Genomic DNA, 15,792 nt, shown 5'->3' on the forward strand with positions numbered 1-15,792 from the left:
GGGGTGTGAACGAGGCTGGGGCGGGGCTACAGGCAACTGAGGGACCTATAGCTCTATAGACTGCTCCAGGCCCATATAGATCCTACAGCTCTCTATGGATCCTACAAGTCACATACGGGCCCTACAGGCCCATATATATCCTACACCCCCTTAGGGGCCCCTATAGCCCAACTATGGGCCCTACAGCCCCTTATGAGCCCCTGCGGGCCCCTATGGACCCCTACAGACCCCTATAGCCTCATATATGCTCTACAGCCCCCCATGGACTCTACAAGTCACACACGGGCCCTACAAGCCCCTATGGGCCCCAACAGCCCCTTATGGGCCCCTATAGCCCAACTATGTGCCCTACAGACCCTTATGGGCCCATACAGGCCCCTTATGGATCCTACAAGCCCCTATGGACCCCTACAGGCCCCTATGGATCCCTACAGGCCCCTATGGACCCCTACAGCCCCCTATGGATCCCTACAGGCCCCTATGGACTCCTACAGCTCCCTACGAACCCCTACAGGCCCCTATGGACCCCTACAGGCACCTTATGGACCCCTACAGGCCTCTTATGGACCCCTACAAGCCCCCTATGGACCCCTACAGGCCCCCTATGGACCCCTACAAGCCCCTACGTACCCCTACAGGCCTCCTATGGACCCCTACAAGCCCCCTATGGACCCCTACAAGCCCCTACGTACCCCTACAGGCCTCCTATGGACCCCTACAGGCCCCCTATGGACCCCTACAAGCCCCCTATGGACCCCTACAGGCCCCTATAGACCCCTACAGGCCCCTATGGACCCCTACAGGCCCCCTATGGACCCTACAAGCCCCTATGGACCCCTACAAGCCCCCTATAGCCCCATATGCGCCCTAAAGCCCCCTATAGACACCACAGCCCATGGGTGCCCCCCAAAACCTAGCAGAGTCTCCCCAGCACCCATGGGTGCCCCCATAGCACCCCCAACCCCAATGCAGCACCCATAATCCCCCCCGATAATGCCCCATAGCACCCATAAAAACCCCCATAGGACCCCCCCAGCACCCATAGGTGCCCCCCAGCACCCATGGGTGCCCCCCATAACACCCCCAACACCCCTAATATCAACGCAGCACCCATAAGACCCCCCAATAATGCCCCATAGCACCCATAAAAACCCCCATAGGACCCCCCCAGCACCCATAGATGCCCCCCCAGCACCCATGGGTGCCCCCCATAACACCCCCAACGCCCCTGATCTCAACGCAGCACCCATAAGACCCCCCAATAATGCCCCATAGCACCCATAAAAACCCCCATAGGACCCCCCCAGCACCCATAGATGCCCCCCAGCACCCATGGGTGCCCCCCATAACACCCCCAACACCCCTAATATCAACGCAGCACCCATAAGACCCCCCAATAATGCCCCATAGCACCCATAAAAACCCCCATAGGACCCCCCCAGCACCCATAGGTGCCCCCAGCACCCATGGGTGCCCCCCATAACCTCAATGCAGCACCCATAAAACCCCCCGATAATGCGCCATAGCACCCATAAAAACCCCCATAGGACCCCCCCCAGCACCCATAGGTGCCCCCCAACACCCATGGGTGCCCCCCAGCACCCACCTTGTGGCGGTCAGCCGGGGGGATGTCGTAGTTCTCCGCTCGCAGGTTGGAGGCGGCGACGATGAAATCCATGTGGAAGTTGGTGTCATCGTCCTGGGTGAGGAGCACCCATGGGGGGGTGGGTGGGGGGGCATCCATGGGTGCTGTGGGGAGCACCCATGGGTGCTGGGGGGGGGCAGCACCCACCTTCTCGAAGTCGATGGGGAACATGCGGAAGCCGGGCAGCTCCTCGGGGCTGGGCAGCGACGCCTTCAGCTCCTCCAGGCGCCCATCGTCTGTGGGTGGGGGGCACCCATGGGACCCTCAGCACCCATGGGTGGTCCCACCCCATACCTCCACCCCAGCAGCACCCATGGGTGCCACCCACCACACTCCTCCAGACCACCCAAGTGCCACCAGCACCCATGGGTGCCCCAAATCCTGTATCCAAGCAGCTCCCCAGCACCCATGGGTGCTGCCCAGCACCCATGGGTGTGCCTACCCCATCCTCACCATGTTCCTCCAGACCACCTACATACCTCCAGCACCCAAGGGTGTCCCCTAACCGCCACGGTCACCCCAACCTTCTCTCCACCTACCCCCACCACCCCCTTTTGGTGCTCCCCAGCACCTATGGGTCCTCCCCACCCACACATCCACCCAACTAGCACCCATGGGTGCCCCTACGCCATACTCACCACATTCCTCCAGACCACCCAAGTACCTCCAGCACCCATAGGTGGCCCCAAAACCCCCCTTGGTTGCCCCAACCTTTTCCCCACCCATCCCTACCACCCCCTCTGGGTGCTCCCCAGCACCCATGGGTGCCCCCCACCCATACCTTCACCTCACCAGCACCCATAGGTGCCCTTACCTCACAGTCACCACGTTCCACCACACCACCCAAGCAGCTCCAGCACCCATGGGTGCCCCAAAACCCACCTGGTTGCTCCAACCTTTTCCCCATCCATCCCTACCACCCCCTTCGGGTGCTCCCCAGCACCCATGGGTGCTCTCACTCCACTCCTCCACCACCCATGGGTGCCCTTACCCCATACTTACCATGCTTTTCAGACCACCCAAGTGCCTCCAACCCCCATGGGTGCCCCAAACCCTGTATCCAACCAGCTCCCCATCGCCCTTGGATGCTCCCCAGCACCCATGGGTGCCCCCCACCCATACCTCCACCCCTGCAGCACCCACGGGTGCCCCTACCCCACACTCACCACGTTCCTGCAGACCACCTACGCGCCTCCAGCACCCAACCGCCACGGTTGCTCCAACTTTCTCCCCACCTACCCCCACCACCCCCTTTGGGTGCTCTCCAGCACCCATGGGTGCCCCCCACCCATACCGAGGGCGGTGGTGGTGCTCTGCAGCTCCTGGTCGGAGACGTGGATGCGGACGCCGGCTTTGGGGGCGAAGGGGGGGACGCGGACGTGGCGCAGGAGCTCGGCCACCGCCCCCCGATCCCGCGAGCCCCCGATCCCGTAGCTCTGGGCAAAGAGGTTGGCGGCCGCCATCACGTAGTCCAGGTGGAGGGGCTGCAGAGGGGCACCCATGGGTGTCAGGGCGCACCCATGGGTGGCGGGGGGCTTGCGGGGGGGGGTGGGGGGTGTGTGTGAGATGTAAAGGAGGGGGGTGGTTCCCAAAGGGGGTAGGAGGATGGTCAAGGGGGGAGGATGGCACCCAAGGGTGATGGGGGCACCCAAGGGTGATGGAAGGGCACCCAAGGGCGAAGGATGGCACCCAAGAGTGATGGGCAGCACCTAAGGGTCATGGTATAACACCCAAGGGTGATGGCAGGCCACCTAAACGTGATGGGGAGTATGTAAGAGTCATGGAATGGCACCCAAGGGTGAAGGACAGCACCCAAGGGTGATAGGCAGCACCCAAGAGTGATGGGATGGCACCAAAGGGTGATGGGAGGGCACCCAAGGGTGATGGACAGCACCTAAGGGTCATGGGATGGCACCCAAGGATGATGGGGTGGCACCCAAGGGTGAAGGACAGCACCCAAGGGTGATGGGTGGCACCCAAGGGTGACAGGCGACACCCAAGGGAGATGGTGGCACCTGGGGTGATGGGTGGCACCCAAGGGTGAGGGTGGCACCCGACAATGAATGATGGCACCCAAGGGTGACTGGTGGCACCTAAGGGAGATGGGTGGCACCCAAGGGTGATGGGTGGCACCTGGGGTGATGGGTGGCACCCAAAGGAGATGGTGGCACCCAAAGGAGATGGTGGCACCTGGGGTGATGGATGGCACCCAAAGGTGATGGGTGGCACCCAAGGGTGATGGGTGGCACCCAGGGGTGATGGTGGCACCCAAGGGAGATGCGTGGCACCCAAGGGAGATGGGTGGCACCCAGGGGAGATGGTGGCACCCAGGGGAGATGGGTGGCACCCAGGGGAGAAGGTGGCACCCAAGGGAGATGGGTGGCACCCAGTAGAGATGGTGGCACCCAAGGGTGATGGGTGGCACCCAAGGGAGATGGGTGGCACCCAGGGGTGATGGTGGCACCCAAGGGTGATGGGTGGCACCCAAGGGAGAAGGTGGCACCCAGGGGAGATGGGTGGCACCCAGTAGAGATGGTGGCACCCAAGGGTGATGGGTGGCACCCAGGAGAGATGGGTGGCACCCAAGGGAGATGGGTGGCACCCAGGGGTGATGGTGGCACCCAAGTGAGAAGGTGGCACCCAAGGGAGATGGGTGGCACCCAGGGGTGATGGGTGGCACCCAAGGGTGATGGGTGGCACCCAAGTGAGAAGGTGGCACCCAGGGGAGATGGGTGGCACCCAAGGGTGATGGGTGGCACCCAGGGGAGATGGTGGCACCCAGGGGAGATGGTGGCACCCAAGGGTGATGGCGCCCCCCGCAGGCCGCGCCCGCACTCACGTTGTCGGGGTCGAAGACGAGGGGGTGGGGGCAGCGCTTGGGCCCCGACCAGAAGAGGGTCCCCGAGTTCGTTTTCTGCGGGTTAACGAGGCAATTAGGGGCCGGGAAGGAGTTAACGAGGTAATTAGGGGGTAATGAGCGGTTAAAGGGTAATTAGGGGTCAGGAAAGGCTTAAAAAGGTAATTAAGGGTTAATGAGAGCAATTAAATGATAATTAGGGCAATTGAGGGGGCAGAAGGGGTTAACGGGGTAATTAAGGGTTAATGAGGGCAATTAAGGAGCAATTAGGAAGTAATTAGGGGTTAAGAATGGCGACAGCTGTAATTAAGGGGCAATTACGGGTTAATGAAAACAATTATTAGGGACATGGGGCATTAACAGCGGTAATTAAGGAGTAATTAAGTATTAATGAAGACAATTATGGGTTAAATAATTAAAAATCAGTTAATGAGAGCAATTAAGGGTTAAGAGGGTGATTAAGGGGTAATTGGGGGCATTGGGTGCAATTAAAAAGCAATACAGCGTTAATTAGGTCAATTAATCGGGGCATTACGGGTTAACGGAAATAATTAAGGCGTAATTAGCACCTAATGAGGACAATTAAGGGTTAATGCGATAATTAAGTGGCAATCAAACGTTAATGAGAGCAATTAATGGGATCATTAAGCGCACGAAGAGGTTAACGAGGTAATTACGAGGATAGGAAAAGATTAATAAAGTGATTAGGAGCTAATTAAGTAATTAAGGGGTGGGAAGGGGTTAAAGATTAATTAAGGAGATAATTAGGGAGAGGGTGATTTGGGTAATTAATGGGGGCAGGAAGGGGTTAATTAGTCAATTAGGAGCAATTAAGGAGCTAAGCGGGGTAATTAGGGTGTAGGGGGTAATTAAGGGGCAATTAGGGGGGCAAGTAAAAAGCAATTAAGGGTAACGCGATTAATTAGGGGTGAGCGAGTAATTAAGGGAAAATTAGAGCTTAAGGGGGGTAATTAGGCATTAACGGGGCAATTAGGGGGTAATTAAGGATTATTGGAGTAATTAAATGTTAAGGTCAGCAATTAAGAAGTAATTAGGGATTAGGGCAGTAATTAAGAGCTAAGGGGTAATGAGGAGACAATTAGGGGGCTAATTAGGAGTTAAGAGAAGTAATTAAAGGGCAATTAGGGGTTAACGGGGTAATTAGGAGGTAAGTAGGGATTAACAGGGTAATTAGGAGTTAAGGGGCAATTAGGAGGGAATTAGTAATTAGGGGGTAATTAGGGGTAAATAGGCAATTAAGAGTTAAGGGGGTAATTAGGAGTTAAGGGATAATTAGAAGCAATTAAAGCTTAAAGGAGGTAATTAGGAGGGAACGAGGGATTAAGGGGGTAATTAGGGGTAAGGGGGCAATTAAGAGGCAAGGAGGGGTAAGGGGAGTAATTAAAAGCTAATTAGGGATTAAGGGGGTAATTAGCAGTGAGAGGGGCAATTAAGAGGCAATTAGGGGTTAAGGAGTAATTAAGTGGCAATTACAGATTAAGTGGGGTAATTAGGGTAATGAGAGCTTAACGAGGGGTCACTAAGGGGTTACTGCCCCCCTCCCCCCCCAGGGGCCCGATCCACCCCCCCAACCCCCCCCCAGCACCCTGAGGGGCCCGACCCACCCCCCAGCACCCCAATACCCCCCCCCCAGCACCCTGAGGGGCCCGATCCACCCCCCAGCACCCCAACCCCCCCCCCAGCACCCTGAGGGGCCTGATCCACCCCCAGCACCCTACTGCCCCCCCCAGCACCCTGAAGGGCACAATCCACCCCCAGCACCCCAATACCTCCCCCCAGCACCTTGAGGGGCCCAATCCACCCCCAGGCACCCTGAAGGGCCCAATTCACCCCCCAGCACCCTACTGCCCCCCCCAGCACCCTGAGGGGCCCGATCCACCCCCAGGCACCCTACTGCCCCCCCCAGCACCCTGACTCCCCCCATGGCACCCTGAAGCACCCGATCCACCCCCAGCACCCTAATGCCCCCCCCAGCACCCTGAAGGGCCCAACCCACTCCCAGCACCCTAATGCCCCCCCCCCCCAGCACCCCAAGGGGCCTGATCCACCCCCAGGCACCCTAATGACCCCCCCCCAGCACCCTGAGGGGTCCAACCCACCCTCAGCACCCTAATGCCCCCCCCAGCACCCCAAGGGGCCCGATCCACCCCCAGGCACCCTAATGACCTCCCCCCAGCACCCTGAGGGGCCCGATCCACCCCCCAGCACCCCAATACCCCCCCCCCAGCACCCTGAAGGGCCTGATCCACCCCCAGGCACCCTAATGCCCCCCACAGCACCCCAAGGGGCCCGATCCACCCCCAGGCACCCTAATGCCCCCCACAGCACCCTGAGGGGCCTGATCCACCCCCAGGCACCCTAATGCCCCCCCCAGCACCCTGAAGCACCCAATCCACCCCCAGGCACACTAATGCCCCCCCCCAGCACCCTGAGGGGCCTGATCCACCCCTAGGCACCCCAATGCCCCCCCCAGCACCCTGACTCCCCCCATGGCACCCTGAGGGGCCCAATCCACCCCCAGGCACCCTGAAGGGCCCAATCCACCCCCAGCACCCTAATGCCCCCCCCCAGCACCCTGAAGCACCCAATCCACCCCCAGCACCCTAATGCCCCCTCCCAGCACCCTGAGGGGCCCGACCCACCCCCAGCACCCTAACGCCCCCCCTGCAGCACCCCAGGGGTATCCAATGCCACCCCCCGCCCCCCACCCAACACCCCAAAGGGGGCACCCACCTGTCCCGGGGGGAAGTTGTGCAGCAGCTGCCGGATGTTGTTGCTGTACTGGCGGTGCCAGTGGCGACAAGCCCAGGCCACGCAGTCGGGCCACCCCCGCGGCCGCTCGGCCACCAGACTGCGCTGCACGGCCTCCAGCACCTCCAGGGGTTGGGTGCCCGCCAGGCGCAGGGTGCGCTCCACGAACTTGGGGTCCCTGGAGGGAGGGGGGAGGGGGGGAAGGGGTGAAGGGTGCTGCGGGGGGGGCATTAGGGTGCTAAGGGGGGTGGGGGCTAGACAGGGGGTTCTAGGGGTGCTAGGGGGCGTGGGTGCTATACAGGGGGTTCTATGGGTGCTATACATGGGGTTCTAGGGGTGCTAGGGAGGGACTTATATGGGTGCTAGGGGGCGTGGGTGCTATACAGGGGGTTCTATGGGTGCTAGGGAGGGTGGGTGCTATACAGGGGGTCCTATGGGTGCTATACAGGGAGTTATATGGGTGCTAGGGAGAGTGGGTGCTATACAGGGGGTTCTATGGGTGCTATACAGGGGGTTCTAGGGGTGCTAGACAGGGAGTTATATGGGTGCTAGGGGGCGTGGGTGCTAGACAGGGGGTTATAGGGGTGCTGGGGAGGGTGGGTGCTAGACAGGGGGTCCTATGGGTGCTATACAGGGAGTTATATGGGTGCTAGGAAGAGTGGGTGCTATACAGGGGGTTCTATGGGTGCTAAGGAGGGGGAGTGCTATACAGGGGGTTCTATGGGTGCTATACAGGGGGTTCTATGGGTGCTAGGGAGGGTGGGTGCTATACAGGGGGTTCTAGGGGTGCTATACAGGGAGTTATATGGGTGCTAGGGGGAGTGAGTGCTATACAGGGGGTTCTAGGGGTGCTAGAGAAAGTGGGTGCTATACAGGGGGTTCAAGGGGTGCTAGGGAGGGTGGATGCTAGACAGGGGGTTCTAGGAGTGCTAGGGGGCGTGGGTGCTATACAGGAGGTTCTATGGGTGCTATACAGGGGGTTCTAGGGGTGCTAGGGGGCGTGGGTGCTATACAGGGGGTTCTATGGGTGCTATACAGGGGGTTCTAGGGGTGCTAGACAGGGAGTTATATGGGTGCTAGGGGGCGTGGGTGCTAGACAGGGGGTTATAGGGGTGCTGGGGAGGGTGGGTGCTAGACAGGGGGTCCTATGGGTGCTATACAGGGAGTTATATGGGTGCTAGGAAGAGTGGGTGCTATACAGGGGGTTCTATGGGTGCTAGGGAGGGTGGGTGCTATACAGGGGGTTGTAGGGGTGCTATACAGGGAGTTATATGGGTGCTAGGGAGAGTGGGTGCTATACAGGGGGTTCTATGGGTGCTAAGGAGGGGGAGTGCTATACAGGGGGTTCTATGGGTGCTATACAGGGGGTTCTATGGGTGCTATACAGGGGGTTCTATGGGTGCTAGGGAGAGTGGGTGCTATACAGGGGGTTCTAGGGGTGCTATACAGGGAGTTATATGGGTGCTAGGGAGAGTGGGTGCTATACAGGGGGTTCTAGGGATGCTAGGGGGAGTGAGTGCTATACAGGGGATTCTAGGGGTGCTAGAGAAAGTGGGTGCTATACAGGGGGTTCTATGGGTGCTAGGGAGAGTGGGTGCTATACAGGGGGTTCTAGGGGTGCTAGGGGGAGTGGGTGCTATACAGGGGATTCTATGGGTGCTATACAGGGGGTTCTATGGGTGCTGGGGAGGGTGGGTGCTATATAGGGGATTATAGGAGTGCCAAGGAGGGTGGGTGCTATACAGGGGGTTCTAGGGGTGCTATACAGGGAGTTATATGGGTGCTAGGGGGAGTGAGTGCTATACAGGGGGTTCTAGGGGTGCTAGAGAAAGTGGGTGCTATACAGGGGGTTCAAGGGGTGCTAGGGAGGGTGGATGCTAGACAGGGGGTTCTAGGGGTGCTAGGGGGCGTGGGTGCTATACAGGGGGTTCTATGGGTGCTATACAGGGAGTTCTAGGGGTGCTAGGGAGGGAGTTATATGGGTGCTAGGGGGCGTGGGTGCTAGACAGGGGGTTATAGGGGTGCTGGGGAGGGTGGGTGCTAGACAGGGGGTCCTATGGGTGCTATACAGGGGGTTCTAGGGGTGCTAGGGAGGGTGGGTGCTATACAGGGGGTTCTAGGGGTGCTATACAGGGGGTTCTATGGGTGCTGGGGAGGGTGGGTGCTATATAGGGGATTATAGGAGTGCCAAGGAGGGTGGGTGCTATACAGGGGGTCCTATGGGTGCCAGGGGGGGTGGGTGCTATACAGGGGGTCCTATGGGTGCCAGGGGGGGTGGGTGCCATGCAGGGGGTCCTATGGGTGCCAGGGGGGGTGGGTGCCATGCGGGGGGTTCTGTGGGTGCCGTGCGGGGTGGGTGCGATGGGGGGGGGTGCAGGGGGGTTGCCGGGTGCCCCCGCCCACCCCCGACACCCACGTCAGGTACTGGTTGACGTTCTCCGCCGGCTGCTTGAAGAGACCCTCGAACTCGTCACGCGCCCACTGCGGGGGAGGGGCTGTCAGCAGGGGCACCCCGGCGGCGGGGACACCCCCAAAAGGGCACCCGGGGGCCCTATGGAAGGGACCCAGGCACCCAGGGCCCCTATAGAAAGGACGCAGACATCTAAAGCGCCCATAGGATGCCCCTTAGGCCCAGGACACCCTATAGAAGGGCCCCAACCCCCCCGGGTCCCCTATAGAAGGGACCCAACTACCCAGCGCCCCTATAGAATAGACCCACCCATCCAAAGACACCTATAGAATGCACCCAGGACACCCTATAGAGAGGACCCAGACATCTAAAACACCCCCTAGGAAGCCCCTTGGTGCCCACAACACCCCATAGAAGGGCCCCAACCCCCCCATGGTCCCCTATAGAAAGGACCCAGGCATCTGGGAACCCCTATAGAAAAGACCCAGGCATCCAAAGACACCTATAGAAGGGACCCAGGCACCCAGGACACGCTATAGAGGGGACCCAGACATCTAAAACACCCCATAGGAACCCACTTGGTGCCCACAACACCCTATAGATGGGTCCCACCCCCTCCAGGGTCACCTATAGAAAGGAACTGGGTGTGTGGGGGCTCCTATAGAAACAACCCAGGTCTCTGGGGCCGCCTATAGAAGTATCTTAGGCACCCAGGGCATCCTATAGAGGGGACCCAGACATCTAAAACACCCCCTAGGAAGCCCCTCGGTGCCCACAACACCCCACAGAAGGGCCCCAACCCCCCCCAGGGTCCCCTATAGAAGGGCAGACCCCTATAGAAGGCACCTGCAGGGTGTGCTCGATGGCGTTGGGGAAGTCTTGAGGGTGCAGATGGGAATGGCCTTCTCGGGGGGGTCCTGGCTGGAGCTGTAGGACTCGCTGAGGAAGGGATGACCACCTGCACGTTGCCCTTCGTCCCCAACGTCCCCGACTCCAGCAGCGGCTTCCGGTAGTAAACGCACCGACGGTCCATATAGAGCCCTATAGGGGGAGGAATTGGGGGGGGCGGGGGGCTATAGGGGAGCTGGGGGGGGGCCCAAGGCGGGGACTGGGGGCACCCTGAGGGGTAAATGAGCCCCTAGAACAGGCCAAGAAGCTCTTCCAGCACCCTGAGGAAGCGTCCAGCACCCTGAGGATCCACCTATAGCACCCCCTATAGCACCCCAAAACCCCCTATAGCACCCCAAAACCCCCTATAGCACCCCAAAACCCCTTATACCACCCCAAAAACTCCTACGGCATTCCAAAACTCCCCTATAGCACCCCGAAACCCCTTATAGCAGTCCAGCCCCCCCATAGCACCCCAAAAACCCCCATAGCATCTCAAAATCCCCCTATAGCACCCCCAAACCCCCTATAGCATCTTAAAATCCCCTTATAGCACCCCAAAAAACCCCCTATAGCATCCCAAAGCCTCCCTATAGCATCCTAAAACCCCCTTATAGCAGCCCAAAACCCTGCTATAACACCCCAAACCCCCCTACAGCATCCCAAACCCCCCCTATAGCTCCCCAAAGCTCCCCTATAGCATCCTAAAACCCCCCTATAGCTCCCCAAAGCTCCCCTATAGCATCCTAAAACCCCCTATAGCACCCCAAAGCTCCCCTATAGCATCCTAAAACCCCCCTATAGCTCCCCAAAGCTCCCCTATAGCATCCTAAAACCCCCTATAGCACCCCAAAGCTCCCCTATAGCATCCTAAACCCCCCTATAGCTCCCCAAAGCTCCCCTATAGCATCCTAAAACCCCCCTATAGCTCCCCAAAGCTCCCCTATAGCATCCTAAAACCCCCCTATAGCACCCCAAAGCTCCCCTATAGCATCCTAAAACCCCCTATAGCACCCCAAAACTCTCCTATAGCACCTCAAAATCCTCCTATCGCACCCCAAACTCCTCCTATAGCACCTCAAAACCCCCCTATAGCGTTTCAAATCCCCTATAGCACCCCAAAACCCCCCTATAGCACCCCGAACCCCCCTACAGCATCCCCAAAACCACCTATAGCACCTCAAAATCCCCCTATAGCACCCCAAAACCCCCCTATAGCACCCCAAAACTCCCCTATAGCACTTCAAAACCCCCCTATAGCACCCCAAACCCCCTCTATAGCACCCCAAAACCCCCCTATAGCACCCCAGAACCCCCCTATAGCACCCCAAAACCCCCCTATAGCACCCTGAACCCCCCCTACAGCATCCAAAAACCACCTATAGCACCTCAAAATCCCCCTATAGCACCCCAAACCCCCCCTATAGCACCCCAAAACCCCCCTATAGCACCCCAAAACCCCTTACAGCATCCCAAAAACCACCTATAGCACCTCAAAATCCCCCTATAGCACCCCAAAACCCCCCTATAGCACTTCAAAACCCTCCTATAGCACCCCAAAACCCCCCTATAGCACCCCAAAACCCCTTACAGCATCCCAAAAACCACCTATAGCACCTCAAAATCCCCCTATAGCACCCCAAAACCCCCCTATAGCACTTCAAAACCCTCCTATAGCACCCCAAACCCCCCCTATAGCACCCAAAACCCCCCCATAGCACCCCAAAACCCCCTACAGCATCCCAAAAACCACCTATAGCACCCCAAAACCCCCCTACAGCATCCCAAAAACCACCTATAGCACCCCAAAACCCCCCACAGCATCCCAAAACCCCCCTATAGCACCCCAAAACCCCCCTATAGCACCCCAACCCCCCCCTATAGCACCCAAAACCCCCCCATAGCACCCCACATCTCTATAGCACCCCAAAACCCCCTATAGCATCCCCAAACCCCCCTATAGCACCCCAACACCCCCCTATAGCACCCCACAACACCCTGAAGACCCTCTAGAGCCCCCAAAACCACCTGGAGAACCCAAATGACCCCCCCCAGAACATCTCAAGAACCTCTCCCAGCACCCTGAGGACCCACCTATAGCACCCCAAAAACCCCTATAGCACCCCAACCCCCCCCCAGCACCCCAAAACCACCCAACAGCACCCCAAGAACATCCCACACCACCCACAAGACCCTTTACAGCCCCCCAAAACCCCACGAAGAACCCAAACGACACCTAGAACGTGCCAAGAGCCCCTCCCAGCCCCCCAAAGACCCCCCCAGCACCCCAAGAATCCCCCCACAGCACCCCAACCCCACCCCCCAGCACCCCAAGGACCCCCCCGGGTGCTCACGGGCGTCGACATTGTCCAGGGCGTTGGCGACGCCGTCCAGGGCCTCGAAGAAATCGTCGTCGTAGACGCGCTCGGTGTCGGGGCCGACGCGGTCGGGGCGGCTGCTCACCTGCAGCGCCGGGTTCATCTCCCGCACCGCCGCTGCCGCCCGTTCCGACTTCAGTTTCTGGGGGGAGGAGTCACACATTAAGGCCACGCCCCCTTCTGGACACGCCCCCTTAAGCCCCACCCCTCCGCACCGCACCCGATCCAAGAAAACATCAAGGCAACTTGACCGTTGGCGTTGGCCAACTCAACGGCGCCATCTTGATGGTGGTTCTTCCCCCGAGACTCTGCCCCCGGGACTCTGCTCACTCACCCCTTATGTCATAGACTCCTCCCCTTAAGGCCACGCCCCCTTCTGGACACGCCCCCTTAAGCCCCACCCCTCTGCACCCCACCCAATCCAACAAAACATCAAGGCAACTTGACCGTTGGCGTTGGCCAACTCAACGGCGCCATCTTGACGGTGGTTCCTCCCACAGACGCCGCCCCCAGGACCCCACCCACTTGTCCATTACATCACAGACTTCTTCCCTGAAGGCCCCGCCCATTCTGGACACGCCCCCTTACGCCCCACCCCTTTGTGCCTCTCCCAGTCTAATGAAATGTCAAAGCAACTTGACCACTGGCGTTGGCCAACTCAACGTTGACTTATTCTACGGCACTTTCCGCCCTCGGCGTCTTCAGACTCCACCCCTTGAGGCTCCACCCACAGGCTCCTCCCCCTTTAGCCCCACCCACTTAGGCCCCTCCCCCTCCCCCCATAGCAAGGTCCGACAGTTGACGGCGCTCAACTCAACGTTGGCCAACTCAACAGAGGTTCTTGCCTGGTTGACCCTGCCCCTCATGGCTCCACCCACTCACCCCCTACCCCCATAGGCTCCTCCCCCTTTAGTCCCGCCCCTCACCGTGACATCCCAGGGCCGGAAGAGGAACTGGCGGTTGAGGTTGGACTTCTCGATGGTGTCCATGTCGGTGACGGTGACGCAGCCCTCGGGGCCACACCCGAGTCCCACCATCGCAAAGTTCTTCAGCAGCTCGCAGCCGATGGCCCCCGCCCCCACCTGCGTGGGGGGACACGGAGGGGGGACACTTGGGGACATGCGGGGACGTAGCCCGAGGTGGCCCGGGGGGGTTGGGGACATGGGGATGGGAAAGGGATGGGGATGAGGGAACATTTGGGGACACTCGAAAGAGCCCCAGGGACGTTCAGGGACACGTGAGGACACTTGGGGACACTTGAGGGACATTGTGGGGACACTCAGGTGACCTGTGAGGACAGCTGGGGACAGTTGGAGGACCCCTAGGGACACTTGGGGACACTCAGGTGACCCGTGAGGACAGTTGGGGACACTTGGAGGACCCATAGGGACACTTGACGGACACATGGGGACACTCAGGGATACAGGGGACGCAGCCTGAGGTGGCCCGGGGGGGTTGGGGACACTTGGGGACACTCAGGGACGCAGCCTGAGGTGGCCCGGGGGGGTTGGGGACACTTGGGGACACTCAGGGACGCAGCCTGAGGTGGCCCGGGGGGGTTGGGGACACTTGGGGACACTCAGGGACGCAGCCTGAGGTGGCCCGGGGGGGGGTGGGGACACTTGGGGACACTCAGGGACGCAGCCTGAGGTGGCCCCGGGGGGGGTTGGGGACACTTGGGGACACTCAGGGACGCAGCCTGAGGTGGCCCGGGGGGGTTGGGGACACTTGGGGACACTCAGGGACGCAGCCTGAGGTGGCCCCAGGGGGGGTGGGGACACTTGGGGACACGTGGGGACGCAGCCTGAGGTGGCCCGGGGGGGGTTGGGGACACTTGGGGACACTCAGGGACGCAGCCTGAGGTGGCCCGGGGGGGTTGGGGACACTTGGGGACACTCAGGGACGCAGCCTGAGGTGGCCCGGGGGGGTTGGGGACACTTGGGGACACTCAGGGACGCAGCCTGAGGTGGCCCGGGGGGGTTGGGGACACTTGGGGACACGTGGGGACGCAGCCTGAGGTGGCCCGGGGGGGTTGGGGACACTTGGGGGACACTCAGGGACGCAGCCTGAGGTGGCCCGGGGGGGGTGGGGACACTTGGGGACACTCAGGGACGCAGCCTGAGGTGGCCCCGGGGGGGGTGGGGACACTTGGGGACACTCAGGGACGCAGCCTGAGGTGGCCCCGGGGGGGGTTGGGGACACTTGGGGACACGTGGGGACGCAGCCTGAGGTGGCCCGGGGGGGTTGGGGACACTTGGGGACACTCAGGGACGCAGCCTGAGGTGGCCCCGGGGGGGGTGGGGACACTTGGGGACACGTGGGGACGCAGCCTGAGGTGGCCCGGGGGGGGTTGGGGACACTTGGGGACACTCAGGGACGCAGCCTGAGGTGGCCCGGGGGGGTTGGGGACACTTGGGGACACTCAGGGACGCAGCCTGAGGTGGCCCGGGGGGGTTGGGGACACTTGGGGACACTCAGGGACGCAGCCTGAGGTGGCCCGGGGGGGGTGGGGACACAGGGATGGGAAAGGGATGGGGATGAGGGAACACTTGGGGACACTCGGAAGACCCACAGGCACGTTCAGGGACACGTGAGGACACTTGGGGACACTTAAGGGACATTCTGAGGACAGTTGGGGACACTTAGAGGACCCATAGGGACACTTGGGGACACTCAGGTGATCCATGAGGACCCTTGGGGACGCTTGATGGACACGTGGGGACACTTGAGGGACACTCAGGGATACAGGGGACGCAGCCTGAGGTGGCGTGGGGGGGTTGGGGACACTTGGGGACACGTGGGGACGCAGCCGGAGGTGGCCCAGGAGGGTTGGGGACACGGG

The 15,792-nt window shown here is 60.4% G+C and overlaps 1 protein-coding gene across 1 annotated transcript in view; it reads right to left on the reverse strand.

Moving 5' to 3' along the window:
• Positions 1-15,792, reverse strand: part of LOC141938784 (ubiquitin-like modifier-activating enzyme 1) — a 34,016-nt gene that overhangs the window by 3,013 nt on the left and 15,211 nt on the right. Inside the window, 11 exon segments of the mRNA XM_074857773.1 lie at positions 1,607-1,699; positions 1,793-1,881; positions 2,940-3,129; positions 4,485-4,559; positions 7,257-7,452; positions 9,691-9,755; positions 10,531-10,562; positions 10,565-10,636; positions 10,639-10,725; positions 12,927-13,092; positions 13,877-14,032. Of these exon segments, the coding sequence (XP_074713874.1) occupies positions 1,607-1,699; positions 1,793-1,881; positions 2,940-3,129; positions 4,485-4,559; positions 7,257-7,452; positions 9,691-9,755; positions 10,531-10,562; positions 10,565-10,636; positions 10,639-10,725; positions 12,927-13,092; positions 13,877-14,032 (1,221 nt within the window).

This window comes from Strix uralensis, unplaced genomic scaffold (assembly GCF_047716275.1).
Source record: "Strix uralensis isolate ZFMK-TIS-50842 unplaced genomic scaffold, bStrUra1 scaffold_305, whole genome shotgun sequence".
Classification (NCBI taxonomy): domain Eukaryota; kingdom Metazoa; phylum Chordata; class Aves; order Strigiformes; family Strigidae; genus Strix; species Strix uralensis.